A 22,604-nucleotide genomic window follows, 5' to 3' on the forward strand; every position below is an offset into this window, starting at 1 on the left:
CGCTCTGGCGATTGAGCCTTTCCTCTGTCTCCTCCGCAGGAGGATGACAGGGTTGGTGCTGCAGGAGCCAGAGCTGCGGCTGGTCCTGTCAGCGTACGCTGATGACATGCTCCTCGTGGTCCAGGACCCAGGCGACTTGGCGCAGGTGGAGGCTTGCCAGCCCATCTATTTGGCAGCCTCCTCTGCCTGGGTCAACTGGGTCAAGAGCTCTGGCTTGGCGGTAGGGGACTGGCGGCAGGCGAGCTCCCTCCCACCCGCGCTTCAGACCATCCGGTGGAGCGCGGGTTCGCTGCTCTACCTCGGCGTTTATCTTTCTGCCACACATCCCTCTCCGCCGGAGAACTGGGAAAATTTAGAGGGTGGGGTGATAGAGCGGCTGCAGAAATGGACGGGACTACTCTGATGTCTCTCCCTTCGTGGGAGAGCGCTGGTGCTTAATCAACTAGTCCTGTCCAAGCTCTGGTACCGGCTCAACACCCTGGTCCCAGCCCCGGGTTTCCTGACCAACCTCCGGACATCGATTCTGGGGTTCTTTTGGTCAGGAATGCACTGGGCCCCTGTTGGGGTTCTTCATCTACTCCTGAAGGAACAAGGGCAGGGCCTGAAGCGTCTGCACACTCAGGTCTGCGTCTTCCGCCTCCAGGCCCTACAGAAGCTCCTTTATGGTGCAGGCAGTTTGGCGTGGAGCATACTGGCGCACGCCATCCTGCGCCGCATCCGAGGGCTCCGATATGCCCGGCAGCTTTTTTATCTCTGTCCGGGAGGTCTTCCGCGAGACCTCTCCGGGCTGCCGGTCTTCTACCAGGACCTCCTCCGGACTTGGAAACTGTTTTTAACGACCAGGTCCATGGCGGCCACCGAGGGGGCAGATCTCCTCGCGGAGCCCCTGCTACACAACCCTCAGCTCCGTGTGCAGGTGGTGGAGTCCCGCTTGGTGCACCAGAGCTTGATCCTGGCAGAGTCACGAGAGTCGGAGACCTCCTGGACTACGACCGGGGAGACTGGATGGATCCCCTGACGCTCGCCTGGCGCATGGGGCTCTCCAGACCTCGTACCCCCCAGCGCGTACTTCAGGAGGTGAAGGCCGCTTTGCCACCCATTGCTAGAGCTTACCTCGATCGGGTCCTGCTCGAGGGCACGCCCCACCCACCCTCCACCCCAGGCCTGCCGGACCTTATAATTGGACCTCTGCCCCATAGACCCAATCAAACCCCTCACCCCTTTACGGCGAGCCGGCTGCATGAACTGCAGCCGGTATGCTTCCAAACCACAGCAAGGAAACATCTATACACGCTCGTGCTCCACACCCTTCACGCCCTCACCCTATTGTCCCACCCCGACACAAAGTGGCAAGACCTTCTGCCACCTTTGGAGGGTGAGCAGCCCCGGTGGGCCAGCCTGTATTCCACCTTGGTTCCAAGGCCCGTTGGGGACATCAGTTGGCGGCTCCTTCACGGAGCTGTGAGCACGGGCACGTACTTGATGCGGTTCAACCCCTTCCCAGATACTTGTCCCTCTTGCGGTGTGAGGGAAACCCTGGCGCACATATATTTGGAGTGCGCCAGGCTGCAGCCCCTGTTCCGGCTCCTCACAAATCTTTTATTATGTTTTTGGTTGCATTTTTCCCCTCACCTTTTTATTTATGTACTCCCCATCCGTGGCCTCACAAAGTCGCGGGATCTCCTAGTTAACCTCCTCCTGGCCCTGGCTAAAACGGCCATCTATAAAACCAGAGAGAGGAGGTTGGCTGATGGAGTTTCCTGTGACTGTGGGGCCGTTTTCCGATCCTTGGTCCATTCACGTATCCGGGCGGAGTTCCTCTGGGCGGCGTCCACTGACTCCCTTGACGCTTTTGAGGAGCAGTGGGCGCTGTCCGAGGCTCTCTGCTCGGTGTCCCTGTCCGGCTCCCTTTGTTTTGACCCTTTGATTGGGGGAGAGAGTAAGGGACCCCAGCCCCAGCCATTGCTGCTGCGGACACCACCACCTTAGAGGGGTCCTTTCACACGTGGGTGCACGTGCCCTCTCCCCCCTCTGGGTTGTCCACCCCACAGCCTGCCCCTTTTGTTGGGTGCTTTCAGAGGAGGGAATTGTTGGTGACACTCAAGCATGGCACCAGGTAACTTGACGGGTAACTCGATGGGGTGGCAGACCTTGAGAGTCGATGAAGCCCCCTCTCTCTGGACCACCAGGTAACTCGGAAGGGTGGAAGACCACGAGAGTCGAGGAAGCCCCCCGCTCTGGGCCCAGGCAAGCTTGAACACTTCCCTCCCCTGAAGCTAATGAGAAAACAATTGTGATTGGTTGCTGTGTTACACATTGCATATGCTGTTGTTTTGTTTTGTAAGTGTGTTATGCAAATAAAAAAACACTTTTTTTTTTTTTTTGCAAAAAAATTACTCTCCTATAGCCATCTGGCCCGACCCTGTCACCATATATATATATGCATACACGTATAATGTCTTTTTCTGGTGAAAAAAATTTCCCTGGAACCTAACCCCCCCATTTACATTAATTCTTATAGGGAAATTGGATTTGCTTAACATCATTTCACTTAAAGTAGCATTTTTCAGGAACATAACTGCAATGTTAAGCCAGGAGTTACTGTATGTGTTTAGTAAGGTCTTCTGTTCAGTGCATTGATGAACACTAGCTTTTCCTTCGCATTTTCGTGCACTGCAAATGTATTTATTACCATGTTGATGTCTCTCTTGAACTTTGTCATCCCTTCTGAAGCTAATAGTAGCTGTTGAACAAGAAGAAATTCCAAGACTTAGAGCACTGTATGAGAGAGGGCTGCTGAACAACGTCAGAGATCTGAAACTGATAAGTGCAAAAGAAATACAAGCAAAGGAGCCCTTTTGCAGGGTAAGTTGCTTATTATTGTTAAATGGAATGAAAAGCGGTAGTTTATCTAAGTGATCTGTTACATTCTTTTAAACACAAATCCTAGATGATGCTGCCCCTGTGGCAGTCTCAATGGGTTATATGTTCAAAGGAAAGCCTGCCTGAAATCCCAATGGTATAAAAACTGCCAGCAAAAAGGAATTAATTTATAGTACAGAAATATTTAGCACAAAACCAACCCTGCTTATGTATACCTCTTTAAAGAAATGATACTAGCCGTATTTTTAGGAAATGTTCTCCTAACCCAATTTTAGGAGATGCTGCAAAACCTTCCTCCTTGAAACCTCCACCATTGACACCTTCTTGCACCCAAACCCCCCCTACAAAACTCTGCCCAAAAAAACCCTTCCCTAAGTAGAGTTTTTGCCCCAAAAAGGGAAAAGTGCCAGAAATTCCATGAAGTCTTCTTAGACTTCGCTATGGCTATTGAGTTTATGTGAAGGATGTCAGATACTGTGGTGATGGGTGGTAGTATAAACCCCTAAGATAGATGGATTTGAGTGGAGTAGAGAAGGGGACCTGACTTCTCCCACCACCTTCTACACCAGTCCTTGTGATACCTATTCTTATCCTGCCTCTCATAATATTTCCTTCTTCCTTGGGTAAAAAAATCAAAACCTTTCCCCGGGTGCCTTCTTCAGTCCAGAGATCCGCTTTATTTCTTTCTTTAGGTGACATTTGAAGGGGTTAGATCCCTGTTGAGAAAGTTATTTCCGGGGTTCCAGTTTGAATGATCTGTTACCACACATCCTATCATCGCTCTATTCGTCCTGCCAACATGGTGCCTCCCAGCTGCTCCAAACTGGTGGTCCATGTTGTCCCTGTGAGGAAACCTGGACTTTCTGCTCTACCTTCGGTGACTCCAAACACATCTGCCAAGCAAGGATGAGAGGGGGCAATAAAAAACCAAAACCACTAGCGAGTGATGAAAAAAGTTAGGGTGCTTACCTAGTAGGCTGCTTTCTTTCCAACTATATTTTGAGCGATGATATGGACCTGCTGCTGTTCTAATTATAAGTGATAGACCTGTTCTGTCACACCAGACAATATCTTTACATTACAGAAAGCAAGTATCATTTCACCTTGTGATGCTTCCCGGGGGTACCCAGGGTTGTGAGGCACCTCACTCCCACCTGTCCTTAGCGGGAGGATGGCTTGGCTGTGCCTGCTGTGGATCAGTTCAAGGCTCCACCAGCCATGGGGAACACAAGCACCCCCCTCCAGGCATCCGCAGGCCCGCTTTCCAGGTTAGCGATGGGCACACTAGAACCTCCGAGCATGCCCCGGGAGTTTCGAGCCCTTCTCCACTGGACAGTCATAATATTCACTGCTCCCAAGGAGGCAATACACCCCAGCCTACCAGTTTTACCTCAGATCATCACTCCAATTAATATATAGCATTTAGATATGGCTCAAGTGAAAACAAGAAAAGGTTTATTTTAACAAAGAGTAGAGGTTCAAATAATAGCAAATATAATTATTAGAAACAAATGGCTATGTGTAAAATAAAATTATAACCTGCATTCTAGAGCCTACACTTATTTAACAAGGTGCTCTCATGTCTAAGTATTGTTCACCCAAAGATCCTTACAGCATTTTACAGCCAGGTTGCCTGTGACCTTCCATTCAGAAGGCGAACACACTGTCAGCTTGCTTCCTAGGTGAAGAATCCTGAGTGTCTCTTTCCAACCCCAGATATATCAACACAGTGCTTTGATCTTTATTCATAAACCAGACACCCTCCTGTTCCTTGTTCCATCCTAGAGTTTGCGGTCTCTTTTTGATTTCACAATCTTAATTACCTTGTAGCTCAGTGTGCAAATAAGCCTCCATTGTGAAGCAGACAATACACATATGGCCAGACCGGGTGTCAGTTACCCCCATATGAAAGAATCTGTCCAAAGCATGTTGCCTGCCTCAGCTCCTGGGGGAATTCTGCACCAAAAAATTAAAAATTCTGCACACAATATTTTAAAATTCTGCATATTTTATTTGTCAAAATAACAATATAATCACACCAGTTTCAATTATTTTGGTAATTTATTTCAAAATACCTGTCAGCAAGTATGTCTGTAACAATACAGAAAACAAAAAAGATTCAGGAAATGTTTCTGACAAATTGATTTCTTACTAGACCTATTAATACAGAACTTTTGAGTAACAATTCTTTTAACCTACAATACAGAACCGTGTTTCCCGCACCCCTCAGAAGCAGTGCAAAGGCTTGCGGGAGTCAGGGGTAACAGAAGAGCTGAGGAAGAGGGAAGTAATTGTTGGGAAGGAGCCTGGGAGTGAACTTGGAGGGTTGTTGGGTGTAGGTTGGAGAAGTATGGAACAGGCTTTTGGCGGGGAAGGGATTGTTAGGGAGCCTCATCCATGCAGACCGTGGCTGATATCTAGCCTCTTCCATTCAGTCAGGCACATCTGCCACTGTCCCCGTGTGTCCCTGCTCCTCCACTCCCCATTCAGCCAGGCATATCTGCATATGTCCCCATACTGCCCCCCCACTTTCCCCTGTCCCCCTGCATCCTCACTCAGCAAGGCATAGCTGCCCCTGTCCATGTTGACACCAAGCAATCCCTGGGTCACACACCTAGAGCCTAAAATTGTGAGTCTCAAATAGTGACTTGAGACAAAATAGAATCTTCTGTAATATTGATGTACCCAGGGTTGGACAGATTCTAATCACCAATGGGGATTAGAAAGCTTTCTCTGGGGAGTGGGAATGGTTACCAATCAGTAGTTAGGCTTTCCTCTCCCCCGTTCAGAGCTCCCATGTGTGAATTTTTGCTGATAGGATCTTTTCTCTATATAATAGTCCTGTTTAAAGCCCCACTTAATTTGCGATGTTACAGATCCTGCAATATTTAGCTTCCATCACAGTTTTGACAGCGGGAGTGCCAGCTGCCCTGGGACTGACAGCAGGGGCTCCTGCTGTCAGCTTTTCCAAATTACCACAAATAATAAGGATCCATTTTTACTTTTCCGTGATTTTCCATGTCTTGTCCAGAACTCAGCTGCAATTATTTGACAGTCGTCCTGCAATTCAAGTAGGGCCTTAATCATGTGCAATATCAGTGAATGTTGGGTAGCAAGTGCAAATCTTTATTCGGCTGGAAGCACGCAGTTCTGATTCAGACCAGTTTGAATGTAGTCAGTTTTTGTGCTAGAATCGTTACATAACACTTTGCTCTCTCATGTATTTCTTTACTGTAGGAGGAGATCAGAAATGTGGTCAGCCTGTTAGTTTCAAGACTTTTTATTACTGTTTCTTTTGTTGGAAGGAAAATTGGGAGGGAAACATCTCTGTATAGTTTCATGTGAAAGTTTTCTGCTGTTGAAGTGGTTTGTGTGGGTGATTGCTTAGAAGTTACTGTAGCCATCTAGATTTATGTGGTAAAAAAAGACAGACAAAAACCTGTCTGAAAGGGACTCTTAGTATTACCTTAATTTAGCTTTTGTGGCTATTGTGTAAAATGTATAGAAATATATGTGTGCATTAATAATCTGGCTAAGCATTTAGCTCTGCAAATAACTAAAATCAAGTGGGTCTGATTCAGTGCACCCTGGTAACCTGAATTGACTTCCATTGTCCTGAGCTGATTCCCAATATCCTGAATAGAAGAGAACTGGCACAGTACATTCATTATAAAGAGCGCATTGCACTGTGTATTAAATATATGAACAAAATTCATCAAAAGGAACTTAAAACTGCATTATGGTTTTGAATCTTATTCTATTTATCTATCTGAGGTTTCTGAGCACTTCACAATTTTTAATATATTTATCCCAACAGCTCTGTGAGGTAGGAAGTGCTATTCTCCCCATTTTACAGTTGGGGAGCTAAGGCATGGATGTGTTCCTTACCAGTGCGCTGAAAGAAATCAGTCATACAGGAAACTGAGTCCCTTCGATCCAAAGATAAGTGTGCCAGTGAGTGACATAAGAATTTCACCCGCCTTGCCTGGGCTCGTGACAGAGTAGCGGCTAGTTATTCTCTGGTTTAGGAAAGACCAGTTTTGGAAACAGACTAGTATTTCTGACATCCAGTTCAGGGAGTAACTCACAGCAGAGGTGATGTAATTGGCTTTTAGTGACAGGAAGCACTAGAAACAACTGCACTTTAGGGAAAACGCCCAGGGTGGCCATATACACATTATAGTGCACTGTCTGTGGTGCAGGATTATACAACCCTAAAAGCAAGGGTTGTATAACTTGATTTATGACTCAGAGCCATTTAGAGGCACACATCTTAGGTACCCACCCAACTGTATTTTTTTCCTGTAATTCATCGAATACCATTTCAGGGTGTGATGGCCCTTGACTCCCCACACACTGGCATTGTGAATTATAGACAAGTGGCCCTGTCCTATGCGGAAGATTTCCAGGAAGTGGGTGGCACAGTCTTGACTGACTTTGAAGTAACAGACATGGAGATGGCTAAAGAAAGTCCTTCAGAAAGTGAAGACGGTAAGCACTCCCTCTTCTCTCTTCCTTATAACATTGCAATCTATTTTCATAACAAGTTTTGCCCTAAGGCCTCTGTTGTAACTAAAAGTACTTGAAAGGGCTGTAGCTACTTTTCTCTTGCATATTTTTGAAACTCTCTTTTTAGTAAAGATCTGTTTAGCCCAGTGACAAAATTATGTCAGCTGGGATAGGTCATCAAACTGAACAACCCACTTTTTCCCAGGGCAGATCACCTTTAGGAAGAAAAGTTATAATTTTCAAGTGAACATAGAAAAAATGTCCAGTAAAATAGGACTCTCTCTTAGGTGAAACAAGTTATTCTCTCAGGATAGTTTCCGGCAGCTGAATATTGGGTGCACATGCTTATAACAGTGCTCTTTGCTTCTGTCCTGGAGAGCAAACTGGGTCTACTTCAGATACAGATCTCAGGACATGACTACACTTGCAGATGTAGAGCGCTTTGAGGTAAACCCACGTTTGTAAAGCGCAGTAGGGAAAGCGCTGCAATCTGTCCACACTGACAGCTGCAAGCGCACTGGCATGGCCACATTTGGGGCACTTGCAGTGGCATTGGGCACGGTGCATTATGGGCAGCTATCCCAGCATGCAGTTGACTGCAACGTGCTTTTCAAATGGGGGGGGTGTGGAGTGGAGTGTGACAGGGAGTGTGTTGTGTGTATGTGGGGGGAGAGAGAGTGGGTTTTTGGGGAGCTGAGAGCATATCAGCGTGCTGTCTTGTAAGTTCAGACAGCAGCAGAACCCACCCCCCCCCTTTCCTCCCTCCCTGCCTCTCTCTCACACAGCATTCCACACTAATGGTTGCTTTGTCTCGGAGCAGCTAAGCAGCCGGCTGTCAGAAACGGAGCTTTCAAAGGGCATATCTGCATTCCTACAGCTATTCCAAAACAATGACAAGAGCGGCCACTTGACTTAAGGGGACTATGGGACGTTTCCGGAGGCTGGTCAGAGCACAGTAATGCAACACCTCGTTCACACTGACGCCGTGGCGCTCCAACGGGGGCGCAGCAAACATTGTTCCACTTGCCGAGGTGGAGACCAGCAGCGCTGTAGCCACGGGGTCAGAGCGCTCTACGGGCCTTGCCAGTGTGGACGGGGAGTGAGCTAGTGCGCCCGGGGCTCCTTTATTGTGCTGTAACTCGCAAGTGTAGCCAAGCCCTCAGAATGTGGAAAGAGGTAATACAATACATGAAGGAAACAGAAAACGGTTAGGTTTCTATTTATGAATCCCATCAGAACAATGCTTGCTCCATAGTCTGGGGTTCCCCAGTTGGACTCCAATCCTGAAAAGTTGGCTGTACTATTGGTTTTCTTTTTCTAGCATGAATTCTATTAACCTCTTTACATCTAATTCTATTGCAGGGATGAAATATCCAGTTATTGTTAGAAACTCGAAGGTAAGAGCTAAGCCTAATATTGAATTGATTAATAGGGAAAACTCTGCTGCTTTTCTTCTTGGGAGTTACTAGCACGCTGTGACAAACAAATCCTATAATTCAAAACCCATTAAAACATTGGTAACATTGGACGTGCTGTGCTAGATAATACAACAGCTGTTTATGAAGGCAAACTGACATGGCACACAGATGGCAGGATCATGTTAAGATTTTACTGTAGTTTGGTAATGATATTAAAATATTTTGCATACTCTTTGGTGGTCAGTTAGATACACCACCGCTATAATAGATTCCAGCAACAAAAACCTGTCAGGGAGTTGCATGCTGAAATGGCACCAGTGTTCCTGATGTTTGAGTGAAATAGGAAAATTCCAAGGGGAAAAGTTCAATTACCTGGAGGATCTAAATCTCTGATTTAGGCATGATGGGTCTTTGTGTATTATACACACGCACATTTATTTTACAGGGCAAACCGCTGTGTTCCATGCATTGCACTTGAGGAAGGCAATCCAACAACTGATACATTAGTTATGTTTTTCCTATAAGAATTGTTCCAACTTTTGTAAACTACTTGCTGTATTACCGTTTTAGGAAGCCAGATGTAGATGCACTGCCCTCTCTTTCAATGTGGGGAAGGAAGAAAGAATATTTTCAAGAGTTAAATAAAAATAAACTACAAAAATGTTATCCACTTCCAGCATGCAAAATACCTGATCTTTCAAAGGCATGATTGTTGTTCTTTGTGATCCTGGCTTGTTTTTTGTGGTTTATAGGTTAATTTTTCTTCTTCTTCTTAATGTGTTGAATTTGTAGTTGTGGGGTTTGTTTTTTTGGCAGGGAGAGGAAATCCGCTGTCAACATATCGTGACCTGTGCAGGACTTTACTCAGACCGCCTGTCCGAAATCAGTGGATGCAGCCATGAGCCTCGCATTGTGCCCTTCCGTGGAGACTACTTGGTGTTAAAGCCAGAAAAATGCTATATGGTTAAAGGAAACATTTATCCAGTACGTAATATTCTGTGCATTTCACAATGTGAACCAAGTGCTGCTGAGACAACTTCATGGTTTTGGGTAGTCTTTTTTTAAAAAATATTAAGTATTGAATTGTTTAAATTAGAATTATGGCAGTCAACTTTCAGTAGAGATGCCCAGGTACACAATATATTCACTTGACTTTTACCAGGATAGCTGAAGACAAAACAACAAACGATAGTTATTATCACCCACCAAAGTGATATCTTGGCCAGTGTGAGGATAGTAATTACTTGGCCAGTGTGAGAATAATCTTGAAAGGCTGTAATAAACATTTTTTTTTCTTCTGTTATTATCTTTCGACCAACGTCTAAGTCCACAGTAAATCATAAATGTTTTCTCTGTGTCTCCTGCAAAGTAGCTGACTTTCGCATTCCTGAGAATGTTATTGGATCAAACAATTACATTGTTGTCTCTGAATCTGTTTTGTACGGGGTTACAGTTCTCATTTTCTGCTGCAGGTTCCTGATCCTCGGTTTCCCTTTCTGGGAGTTCATTTCACACCGAGGATGGATGGCAATGTTTGGCTTGGTCCTAATGCAGTGCTAGCCTTTAAGCGAGAGGGTTATAAACTGTATGACTTCAGTGCCAGAGACTTTATAGATGCAGTTGTATACAGGTAATATCTTCATTTCAGTGGGTGGTGGTTGTTTTTTGCTGAATGAAGGGGTCCACCACTTCTCTGTCAGAAGCTCCCCACTTTTGTCACACCCCCACTCTGAGTGCCCTGTATCTCATTTGCCTCCTTTGGAGGAGGCAGGAATGAGACTGTCTCTGTGTAGAGGAGGTCAGTGTTGAGTGACACAAGGCACTTGTTTTCCATTCCACACACCCAAACAGTACCTGATTGTGTTTGCACTAAAGAGAAGGGATGTGAACAAATTGGAGAGAGTCCAGCGGAGGGCAATGAAAATTATTAGGGGGCTGGGGCACATGACTTATGAGGAGAGGCTGCGGGAACTGGGGTTATTTAGTTTGCAGAAAAGAAGAGTATGGGGGGATTTGATAGCAGCCTTCAACTACCTGAAAGGGGGTTCCAAAGAGGATGGATCTAGACTGTTCTCAGTGGTAGCAGATGACAGAACGAGGAGTAATGGTCCCAAATTGTGGTGGGAGAGGTTTAGGTTGGATATTAGGAAAAACTTTTTCACTAGGAGGGTGGTGAAGCACTGGAATGCGTTACCTAGGGAGGTGGTGGAATCTCCTTCCTTTGAAGTTTTTAAGGTCAGGCTTGACAAAGCCTTGGCTGGGATGATTCAGTTGGGGATTGGTCCTGCTTTGAGCAGGGATTGGACTAGATGATCTCCTGAGGTCTCTTCCAATCCTAATATTCTATGATTCATTATCCCTGAGGGAGCTCAGCAGAAAGTCCAAATGTGACTAATTTTCCTTTCTTTAAGGATACAGTTTGCAACATGCCTGTATAGGTGACCAGAGGGATTTTAGCTGTGTGGAATGGTTAATAATTCTCTCTCATGCACACAAATCAGGCAGAAGATAGGCACCTTCCCCCTCCTCAGAAGCTCATTGCTCTTTTCCTAATGGTTGTGGAAGATGTCTCTGGAGTGGTTTCTGTCTCCTCCTCTAAATGTGTGTAGGGTTTTCGATCCTTTGTCCTCTGATCTCCCAAAGAAGAATCCCAAAGTTATCTCTGGATGCTAGTTCCTCCTAATGTCCGCAGAAATAGCTTCATTTTTAAAACTTACATGAGCTTGTAGCAGGCTTCACTTAGGGGCCAGCTGCCCTAGCGGTCAGGCCTCAGCCAAACAGTTTCTCCAAGCCTGCAGACAGTTTCTCAGCAGTCCAGGGGCCTGTCAGCCAAGCCACAGTCCATCACCCTCACAGAGTCCTCTGGGAACTCCCAGGGGGCTGGGGGAAGAGGGAAGGATAGGGGGACCCGGGCCCATGTTCTCCACCGGCTCCGGCTCAGGGCCCAAAGGGAGAGAGGCTAGGAGTGGCTCAGTCCTGTCTGGCCGCCACTCCAGATCAGCCTCCCCTGAGCTATTTCCTACCTTCCCTGTTTCCCTTCAGTATGGGACGTGGCCCCAGCCGCCTTCTTACAGCCTTAGTAGTTGAGGGCATCAGCTGAGGGAGGGGATGCTTCCTAGGTCACCCTCAGAGTCCAGTTGTCCCCTCACTTAGTCGGGGGAAGGGGGTTCCTGGCTGAGCCTTACTCACAGTCCCAGTCCTTCCCCTGTAGACTTCTCTGCCTCAGCAGCTGCAGCCTGCCTGTCTTCTTGCAGCCAGTCTCTTCTCCACCTTCCCCCATGCTGGACGGCCAGAGCTCTCTTTTAAGCAGATCCTCCACCGGGAGCATGCGTGGCAGCTGCTGAGGGGCAGAGCTTTCTTGGCCCAATATGTTCCACCACTCCTGGGACCTTGGAGTGGGGTCTGTGAAGCCCATCACAGAGCTCTAAAAACCAGTCTGACTAGTGTAGGGAAGGTGTCCTTCACTGGAGGAAAGAGTGATTGTGACGTTTCACTCTATGCGATTTTATGAAAATATGCTAATGAGTGTGAATATAATGTAACTGGAATATGCTTCGTGCAAAAGGTCTCTTGTAAGGTATCATTACAAAGCTTATAATCGTTATAATACTGAGCGTGGTCATCCTATTTGTATAAATGTATCACTCTTGTATCTGAAACTAGAAATACGAAATATAACCCTGAGGTCCTATTGTAGTTATGCAAAGTGTGGGCTGTTAATGGTGGTTTGGAATCTTGATGGCTCCCATCAGCCAGGACAGTTGACTGTGGATGGCTCTGGTTGCAGGCCTTCCTGTGTGTCAGACTGGGAGGAATGAGGGCTTGGAGTCTTACAGTGACATGTGAACATGTCACCTGAACTGGAATCCATCTTTAACCAGGTTTCAGAGTAACAGCCGTGTTAGTCTGTATTCGCAAAAAGAAAAGGAGTACTTGTGGCACCTTAGAGACTAACCAATTTATTAGAGCATAAGCTTTCGTGAGCTACAGCTCACTTCATCAGCATCACTTCCACGATATGCATCTGATGAAGTGAGCTGTAGCTCACGAAAGCTTATGCTCTAATAAATTGGTTAGTCTCTGAGGTGCCATCTTTAACCAGGTGCTTTTCCATTGAGAAGGAGGGGTGGGAACCCAGAGAGGACAAAGGATTCCTGCCTTGTGCAAAAGATATATATAAGGGGATGGAACAGAACAAAGGGAGTGGCAGTCATAGAATCATAGAATATCAGGGTTGGAAGGGACCTCAGGAGGTCATCTAGTCCAACTCCCTGCTCAAAGCAGGACCAATCCCCAATTTTTGCCTCACATCCCTAAATGGCCCCCTCAAGGATTGAACTCACAACCCTGGGTTTAGCAGGCCAATGTTCAAACCACTGAGCTATCCCTCCCCCCATGAGAAACCCCCAAGCTACCACCTGAGTTGGAACAAGAACTGTACCCAGTGGCGTAGCCAGGTGGAAAAAGGGGGAGTGGAGATAAAAAAAGGCATCAACCCCTGGTACTCACCCGGCAGCGCTCCGGGTGTTCAGCAGCACTTTGGCATCGGGTCCGTCACTCGCTCCGGATCTCTCCCCCACCCCCCTTCCCCGCCATCGCAATGCCTCCGAAGTCCGGGGCGAGTGGAGGACCCGATGCCAAAGTGCTGCTGAAGACCCGGAGCGCCGCCAGGTGAGTAAAAATTTAAAAGGCGCCAAAGAATTAAAAAGACGGCACTTCTGCTTGGTGGGGGAGCAGCCGCTGCCCCGCTCCCCCCCAGCTACGCTACTGATCGTACCGGGGAAAGGGTTGTGCCCAGACTAGGAAGGCGTCTAGTCTGTGAAAGAAATTTATTGAAATGTCTCTGAGGGTGAGATTTTATCTGTATTCTGTTTTCTTACTGTATTAGGCTTAGACTTGCGTGTTTTATTTTATTTTGCTTGGTAATTCACTTAAATCCTACTTTCTGTATTTAATAAAATCACTTTTTCCTTATTAATTAACCCAGAGTATGTATTAATACCTGGGGGGAGGGGGGGGGAGGAACAGCTGTGCATCTCTCTCTATCAGTGTTATAGAGGGCGAACAATTTATGAGTTTACCCTGTATAACCTTTATACAGGGTAAAACGGATTTATTTGAGGTTGGACCCCATTGGGAGCTGGGCATCTGAGCGCTGGAGACAGGAACACTTCTTAAGCTGTTTTCAGTTAAGCCTGCAATTTGTGGGACGTAGTTCAGACCTGGTCTGTGTTTGTAGCAGGCTAGCGTGTCTGGCACAGCCAGGCAGGGTGTCGGAGTCCCAGGCTGGCAGGGAAAACGGGCTCAGAGGTAGTCTCGGCACATCAGTTGGCAGTCCCAAGGGGGTTTCTGTGGTCCAACCTGTTACAGGGAAGGAATCCTACACTGGAGGAAAGGGTGATGTCCTTAGAAGCAGGAGCCATGTGGTAATTTTCTTAGCCAATACGAGAAGGTCATTGGATGGTGGGGGTGGGAAGCTGATTGCACAATCCATATTTAATACTGTGTGTAGATTGTAATGATTTCATATAGTACGTTATCAGAGGTGTAAATCTGCACTTAGTATACAGGATGCCATTCTGTTATCTGCAGATGTTGTTTTGTCTCACTCTCTAGTGGTTTATGGAAACTGGTGTTCAGAAACATCTCTTACGGAATGAGTGAAATGTACAGAGCATGTTTCCTTAGTGCACAGGTGAAGCAACTTCAAAAGTTCATCCCTGAAGTTACCATCAGTGATATACTCAGGTAAAAACACTGTTTGTTTGTTAAACCTTATTGTACAGATTCATACATCTGACATTAGTTCCCTCCTTCCCAACTGAGATTTAGCTTGGAAAACTGCTAATATATCCTGGGGAGGGAGCAAATTTGACACTGATACTCAGAGAGGGAGAAATCTGGGAGGTAGTAAAGTTGGACGAGAACTAGGGTTGACAGGGGCTATAGGTGAGTGTTTGTAATGTGATAGAGAAGTGAAAAAGGCCAATGCCATTTGGCCTGTATACTCAAAAGCTTCGTTTCACAGGAGGAGATAATAGTCCCTCTGTATGACCAGTCTGATCACATCTACAAAATCCTGTTCAGTTCATTGTCCTTCATTGTGAGAAAGATGGACAAGTTGGGAGGAGCTTAGAGAGTAGCAACAGAAATTATTAGGAAGCAGCAGAGACTGATAGGAGGAAAATTAAGGTAGCTAAAATATGCCCAATTTGGCTGAAGGGGACATACGCTTCTCAGTATTTGAAGGGTGTAAAAATCAAGAAGGAAAGGAAAGAAATCTAGCACAAGAAAAGTGAGCGCTCCAAACTGGTGGAATAGATAGCTGCCATAGCACTCTGTCCAAAAGTTGTCTGTGTGACAGAGTTTCCTTTTTTTCCGGACCATGTTTTTTCTTATAAGGAGAAAAAATGAAACAATATACTCTTATATAACCAGAAACAAAACAGAAAATCCTCTGCCTGGATAATCACCCCAGTCATGCCCCACTGGCTGTGGAACCCAGCCTTCCCCAAGCGTCCTCCCCTTCTGGCTCGCAAGCAGATCTGAAGGTTCCTGCTTTCCTTCAAGAACCTGATTGAGCCTCACGTCCTCAGTCTTGCTCCCGCAGAGCACCTGCGTGAGGTATGAGCAGAGTGTGCTTGGAAATCTGGTTGGCCTCTGTACTCTGTCACAAGGTCTGACTAGGAGTAATGAGGTGAAAGTGTTTGGGGAGAATTGAGGTTAAATATCAGGTGGTTTGAGCATTGGCTTGCTAAACCCAGGGTTGTGAGCTCAATCCTTGAGGGGGCCATTTAGGAATCTGGGGCAAAAATTGGGGATTGGTCCTGCTGTGAGCAGGGGGTTGGACTAGATGACCTCCTGAGGTCCCTTCCAACCCTGATATTCTATGATTCTATGATAACCTTCCTCAGAGGGCCGTCTGTTAGGATGGCCAAGAAATAATTTCTCTAGGGGAAGTGGCACGTGCCCCAGGAAGCAAGCCATACACGGCAACTGGCAAGAGACGGACTAGAGACCCTGACAGGTCTCTTCAGTTGGTAGAGTCTACGATCCCAAGTAGCGGGAATGCTGCAGACACTGCACAGAAGAGACCCTGCTGGGGAGAACTGCTCTGGCTTTTAACAACCTGTTCTGTTGGGAGCAGCATTGATGGGGGTCTGGGAGCAACAGCCTGCCCTCCGTATGGGGAAGAATGTTGTGGGAACGTGGGGCTTTTGCAGGGAGATGACAATGGGGGATGGTTGGAAAATGTGAGGGGTCAGAGGATCCTAGAGGAAGAACCCTGAGGTGCAAGATGGAAGAGGAAATCTCCTCTTTGTGACTTAGACTTGTTTTCACCTAGTGAAGCAGCTTTAGTGGTTCTCGTCTCTGACACGAAACCAGTAACAATCTTCTGATTTTCTGGTAGCCCCGGGGAAGAATGTTAGGGTACACGACACTGCAATGAAAGCCTAGGATTCAAACTCAGGCTCAAGCCTAACCCCCTCCCATCTACACACAAATCATACTAACTCGGGGCTTGGACGCAGGATCCCACAGAGGTGCAGGGTCCAAGCCTGAGTCAGGCATTCAAGCCCTAATGCTTGCCAGTGTAGATACAGCCCCACTGGACTTGTGCTCTCGAAGTCTGCCAAAAGTATTCCACAGTCCCATGGGCCAACTTTTCTTTGACCTTTGGACAGTCAAATTTTCCCACACTGCACCACGAACAAAGGGCTAGAGCAGCCATGTTTTGGGAGGGCCCTAGGAAGTCTGGGACATAGGTGGTTGGACTCGGGCCAGCATAATGCAGATGCCAAAGCCCTAAAGTTTCAGTAATTCATGGAGGTTACAAATGAGTGTAGACACTCAAGCCCTAGGTTAACAAACCCAAGGTCTTTTAACTTGAGTTCTACTAACCCTGGGTTTACACTGTAGTGTAGACATACCCTAATGCAGTGTTTCTCAAATGCGGCCACCAGGGGCTTTTCTTGTGGCCACATCCTCCTGGGTTGTGATTTGGAGGGTGGGGACAGTGGTCCCTCTCCCAGGGCCACCAGTGGGGGTTCAGCCCTGCCCCCCTATGGAGACACAAACGCTGGAGGTGCAGGCTGGTGGTGAATGCCCCACTTTCCCGAGGGCAGGTGGGCAGTCTTTGGCTACGGGGCTTTGGGTTCCATCCACGCGATAGCAGGCTCTGGTCCCAGGCTCACTACCCACACCATCATCCACACTCTGAGGCCACCAAAAAATTTGTTGTGAGAACCCCTGCTGTGGTTGGCCAGTGTCAGCTGACTCTGGCTCGGGTTACAGGGCTGTTTAATTGCTATGCAGATGCTCTGCTTGGAGTCAGGGCTCTGGGACCCTGCAAGGAGGGCGGGTCCCACAGGCCAGGCTCCAGCCCAAACCCAAACAGCTACACTGCAGGTAAAGAGGCCCCGTAGCCCCAAGCCCTACAAGCCTGAGTCAACTGACACGGGTTAGTTGTGGGTTTAACTGCAGTGTAGACATATCCTTAGAGAGCTCCAAAAGAGAGAACCAAATCATTATTGATTTGTATTGAAAGGGTAGGCAGGCAAAGCAATTCCTATATGTAGTGTTGTTGTAGCCATAGGATCCAGGATATTAGAGAGAGAAGGTGGGTGAGGTAATATCTTTTATTGGCCCAACTTCTGTTGGTGAGGGGGACAACCTGTGTAAGCTCGAAAGCTTGTCTTTCTCACCAACAGAAGTTGGTCCAATACAAAAGCAATTCCTAGGCTGATTTGCAGTCGGAAAGATGTAGTAATTACTTTTTGCCACAAGAGGGTTTTTGAGTTTGAGGACCTTTCAAGAACTCCTCCTACTGTACTCCAGTATATTTTGGAGATTGGATAATCAAAACCAGGTCATCAACTATTATTTTTAATTCCAGACTTTGGGAAATTAAAGGAATTTAGTTTAAAAAGTCAGCTGGCTTGAATAGCACAAGGACTTAAATACAGAGGAGGCTTGGAACTTCTTCAGATCAGCTATACCAAAACTATCTGAAATTTGCATCCCAAGAGGAAGAAACTTGCAGGGAAAAGCTCCAGACCCAGCTCGATTAATAACCACCTCAGAAAGGTTATTAGGAGTAAGCAGAGAGCCTATAGCGAATGGAAAAAGGGGTTGATTAGAAAATGTTGGAATAAAGTGAGAATTGCTAAAAGTCAATCTGAATTAGCTCTTGCCAAGGAAATTAAAATAAATAAGAGGGGTTTTAGTTATATAAATAAAGAGAGAATAAGGAAGGATTAGGTTGAGTCACTACTCAGAGTGAATGGGAAGGAGATTAAAGATAATCTAGATGCAGGCGTACAGCCCAAAAACTAAACGAATACTTTGCCTTGGTTTTCAATTACCATGATGATATAGAACAGTTTGTATGCCTCGTTAAGGGCAGCTACAGAAAAGTGTGGTCCACTCCCAGTCTAAGGGCTGTCGAAAGCAAATTATTCTGGAATAGCTATGCTGATTATAACAGTGGATTAAGCTAATTTGGAATAAGACACTCTTCTTCAGGAGTATGAGCGTCCACACATGGAGTTAATCAGGAATAGCTAATCCGCTGTAAATTCACACCCTACTTTATTCCAGATTAACTGTTATGTATAGACAAACCCTAAGGCTTGAGTGAAAAATTCTTAAATGGCTAATATTACTGGCATGCAGAGAATCATCAGGGTAAGCTCAAGATGGAAGTCTTGCATGTAGCCTTCTCCCTGCTCAAAGAGTTTTCAAATGAACATAGCTGGCTTACAGTCATTCTTCCTCATCTGCATCCAGTGCGAAAACTGCAGGGCAAGCCTAAGGGTGGTGCAATGATTAGGATCCTAGGCTGGGACTTGGGAGACCCAGTTCAGTTCCCTGCTCTGCCTGTGTGACCTAGGGCAAGTCACTGAGGGCTCGTCTACATGGGGAAACTTACTGACATAACCATCCTTGTATAATTATACTGCTGTATTCATACCAGAATTACTCCCTGTGTAGACACACTTCTTATGGACTAAGGGTGCCCTTTTCCCATTTAGTGACATAAACCAAACTGGGAAAAGGCACTTTTATTCTGGAATAACCGTGAGTTACAGCAGTATAATTATACCAGTAAAATTCTTCATGTTGACAAGCCCTTAGATTTTCCATGCCTCAGTTCCCCATCTGTAATAGGGAAGCTCCTATTATCCCCATCTCACGGAGTGCTGTGAGGGTGAACACATGAAGAGTGTGAGACATTGGATACAGTGGTAAAAGAGGCCATACAAATACCGGTGATAGATGTGATCAATCCAGTAAGCAGGTATGCGTCTGCCTGCACTGCCCTCCAGGAAGCTCCACTGAGAGGGAAATACAATAACTGAACCTCATAGTCATGTTTCACTGCTGGGATGTCAGCATGGAATAACTATCTATGACTACAGCCTACACACATTGCACAGCTGCAGAATATTTCCCCCATGTCACATCTGACTTTCGGTTTCCCTTGGAAGGGCATGGTGCCCCAAATGGTACAAATATTCTTCAGTAACAAAATCTCTATACAACAGTATGTATGTAGGGTAAGTATAATGGTGGCTGTGAGCTAATATCCGTCTCCCTTATTGACAAGAGAAAATTGGAGAAAATATGGATATTTGTGGCAGAGGTATTTTAGTGGTGTTTATGCTAAATGACTTGCCCAGATCTCAGGGGGTGGGTAAGTGTCAGAGCTTGGATTAGATCTAGTGTAGCTGTATTTTTAGACCACATCTCTCTCAGGTGAAATAGACTAGCTCTAGTCTGCTTCCTTGTTTCTTTGGCCTGCTAGATGTACAAGCTTCTAGGGTTCCCCATCTCACCTCAAGGGGATTCACAAGTTAATACTGTTATAAACCTGCATGTTTTGTAACTGATCGGTGTTTATTCCTAGGTCCTGCTTCACTTTTAAATGCCCTAAAAGGAATTGCCAGTATTTTGTTTAGCATCTCTCACAACTTGGCGTGGTTTATTAGATAACATTAGCCCATGCTGTTTTCTTTCTAATTACCAAGTCTTCCTTTGTTTTTGCAGGGGTCCAGCTGGAGTAAGAGCCCAGGCCTTGGACCGGGATGGAAATTTGGTAGATGACTTCGTATTCGATGGAGGCACTGGCGATATTGGAAGCAGAGTTCTTCATGTCAGAAATGCCCCATCTCCTGCCGCTACCTCCTCCCTTGCCATTGCAAAAATGATCGCAGATGAAGCGGAGCGAAGATTTGGCTTGTGAAATGAACCGGCACCGCACTGTTTGTATCCACTCTTGGTTAGCTGTGGGACTGCACTGAATGAAGTCTGCAGTTTGTCAGAGTGAAGATAAACTGGAAGTCGTCTTGTTCAGCAGATGAACAGTGGCATTTAGTCTGTAGAATACAAAACTAGCATGTCGGTTGTTTGCCTCCATAAGCCTTTACTTCTCTACTTACTAACCAGGCATTGTGAGATCAGATAAGTCCTGGGGGAATGGAGAGCACCCCCAAAATACTGTATTGATGGGGGGGACAGGAATCAGTGAGTGCCCAGCTGGAAGAGAGAAAAGAGCCACCTTCAACTGCAGAGTCAGTGACATCTCCTTCCCCCCCCAAAGAGCTGCCTCTCTGTGCATGGTGCTGCACTAACTGCTGCTCGGTGGTCACTAGAGGGCTGTAGGAGGAACAGAAAGAGCTATTGCCAAATGGGCTTCCCGCACTCTGATTTCCCATGTTCTCTGGTTTAAACAGGACCTCCCAGCATCTCCAATGCAGCAAGGTGGCCCCTTGAGGCATCATGGCCAGGGAGAGGCTGTGATGGTCCCTCCCTCTTTCAAGAGATTGGGGAATTCACCTCCTCACTAATGAACAAAATGAGAAAAACTGGTGAACACCCTTTAAGGAATGTAAATATGGAAGTACTGTAAACAACCCTTTGTCATTGCATCGTTGGGGAGCCGCTGAAAATGTTAGTTGACATTCATTGCTTTCTCCATTAATGCACAGTACCTGAGATAGGCCCAAGCCCAACAATTGGTTTTATATTTCCTTTGGATGTCTTACTTGATTTGCATATGCACACAGTCATTCATAGCACTGTCTTCCTACTGAGATCAGAGAGAAATAAATGCCATTGTTCATAAAAGCAAAACATGGGGGTCAGTGAAGAGCAAATAATTATTCTTAAAGACAGATAATGCAAAATGAACTTGCTTTTGTGCAGCATATTGAGCAATCGGATGAAAATCTACTTCGTAAAAACAATGTGAAAAGGAGGAAATTACAGAAATCTGTCTTTAGTTCAGTCATTTTGTACACTACTTTCACTTTGAGTCCAAATAGCAGTGAGTCATGAAAGTTTCCCACTTCCAATCATCTGTTGGTCGGAGGGGACCTTCGAGACTACTGATTGGTATCACTGAAAGACACACTTGTGAACTTGGTATTTCCTCTGACACTTGCTGCTTCAAACACTATGAAATGTTTTCAGAAGTGTGCCTGGAAGTGAAACCGTTCCCTGGAATGTAGAGAATGTTCATTAAAATCTTGGGACTTAAAACAAGCTCTTTCCTAACTGAACTATGACTGTCTTAGTATGTACAGCATAATTACTACAAAAAAGATAATTGTATGGCCCCAGGGACATAGTGCTGCAAAGTACACTTTAAAAGCATGTGTGCAGGAGATGTTGGGAAATGTAGATAATTAAGGGTGGTTAGCTGCCTACCAGACAATTTGGCCGCCTTTTTTTTTTTTTTTTTAAAGGATTACCTTATAGATTTCTGTTATATACATACACTGCATTGTGTTAGCACGGGAGTTCGGGTACATAAACAGATTCTACATCTCTGGTATACAATAGGCTAGAAGTTCTCAATGCAGGGGGGCTTAAAAACTTACTTGGCTTTTCTGATGAAATGTACTTTATCAGAAAAATATTTGCGAACTCCTACTAAACTTAATATGTCAATTTATAAACCCAAATAATTCGCCTCTTGAAGAGAAATCTTTATGCACGTTAGTTTTAGCCGAAATAAAGCTAGAATGGGATTCCAGGTGCTTCAAACACTAACGCAGACTAGTTGAGCAAGAGTCATAGCTGCACAGCTAAAATACGTCCGCTCACCAAGTGTTGCCTATCAACAGTAAATACAAGAAGATTGCAAAGTAACTTCCTCCTACATGAGGTGTGGCTCTAACGTGTATTAACAGAATAAAGAATGTTAAAAAGTAAACCAGTCATGCACTTTGATTCTTAAATCAGGGAGTTTGAATGTACAAATGTTTGAATGTTTGAATGATAGTTTTATAAGGAATTCTCTTTTAATTAAATTTCAGGGTGATAACTGTTTAGGCTAAAGCTTATTAGATATTTTTTTTAGCTCTGAATCTTTTATCAAATTCTGTAAAATAGTCTTTATTTCTGTTGAGTTGTAAACAACTTTTTTTTAAAAGGAAACATTTTAAAATTCTGTAAATTGCTACAATAGTGGTGTTCGCACGTAAGTGAAGCTTTGTCCAAGAAGTGTGAAAAGAATAAAATGTCAAGTTCACTTGTATTGTTCCAATATCATGTCCTTTTGTATTTTGTGGTTAAAAATATTACATTAACCCTTCCCCCCATCCCACTAGGCATACAAATTGTTCTTGATTTGCAGGAAAGCTCCTGTGGATGGCCTGTAGCGTTAAACACCGACCTCGGGCAGTCAGTGGCTCTGTGCATAGAAATACCTAAATTTGCTTAAAGAGAGAGTTCTTTCTTTCCCACATAGGAAAGTGTGTGATCAGTAGGATTACCCAGAACCACCTA

At 45.6% G+C, this 22,604-nt stretch overlaps 1 protein-coding gene across 1 annotated transcript in view; it reads left to right on the forward strand.

Annotated features, from left to right (window-relative positions):
* L2HGDH (L-2-hydroxyglutarate dehydrogenase) overlaps positions 1-22,353 on the forward strand; it is a 46,446-nt gene extending 24,093 nt beyond the window's left edge. Inside the window, exons 4-10 of the mRNA XM_073350201.1 lie at positions 2,734-2,865; positions 7,212-7,374; positions 8,755-8,789; positions 9,627-9,794; positions 10,283-10,440; positions 14,427-14,558; positions 19,860-22,353. Coding sequence (XP_073206302.1) covers positions 2,734-2,865; positions 7,212-7,374; positions 8,755-8,789; positions 9,627-9,794; positions 10,283-10,440; positions 14,427-14,558; positions 19,860-20,055 — 984 coding nt within the window. The 3' untranslated portion in view covers positions 20,056-22,353. The remainder of the gene's footprint in view (positions 1-2,733; positions 2,866-7,211; positions 7,375-8,754; positions 8,790-9,626; positions 9,795-10,282; positions 10,441-14,426; positions 14,559-19,859) is intronic.
* Positions 22,354-22,604: the final 251 nt, after the last annotated feature.

The sequence above is a fragment of the Lepidochelys kempii genome, chromosome 6 (genome assembly GCF_965140265.1).
Source record: "Lepidochelys kempii isolate rLepKem1 chromosome 6, rLepKem1.hap2, whole genome shotgun sequence".
Lineage (NCBI taxonomy): Eukaryota > Metazoa > Chordata > Testudines > Cheloniidae > Lepidochelys > Lepidochelys kempii.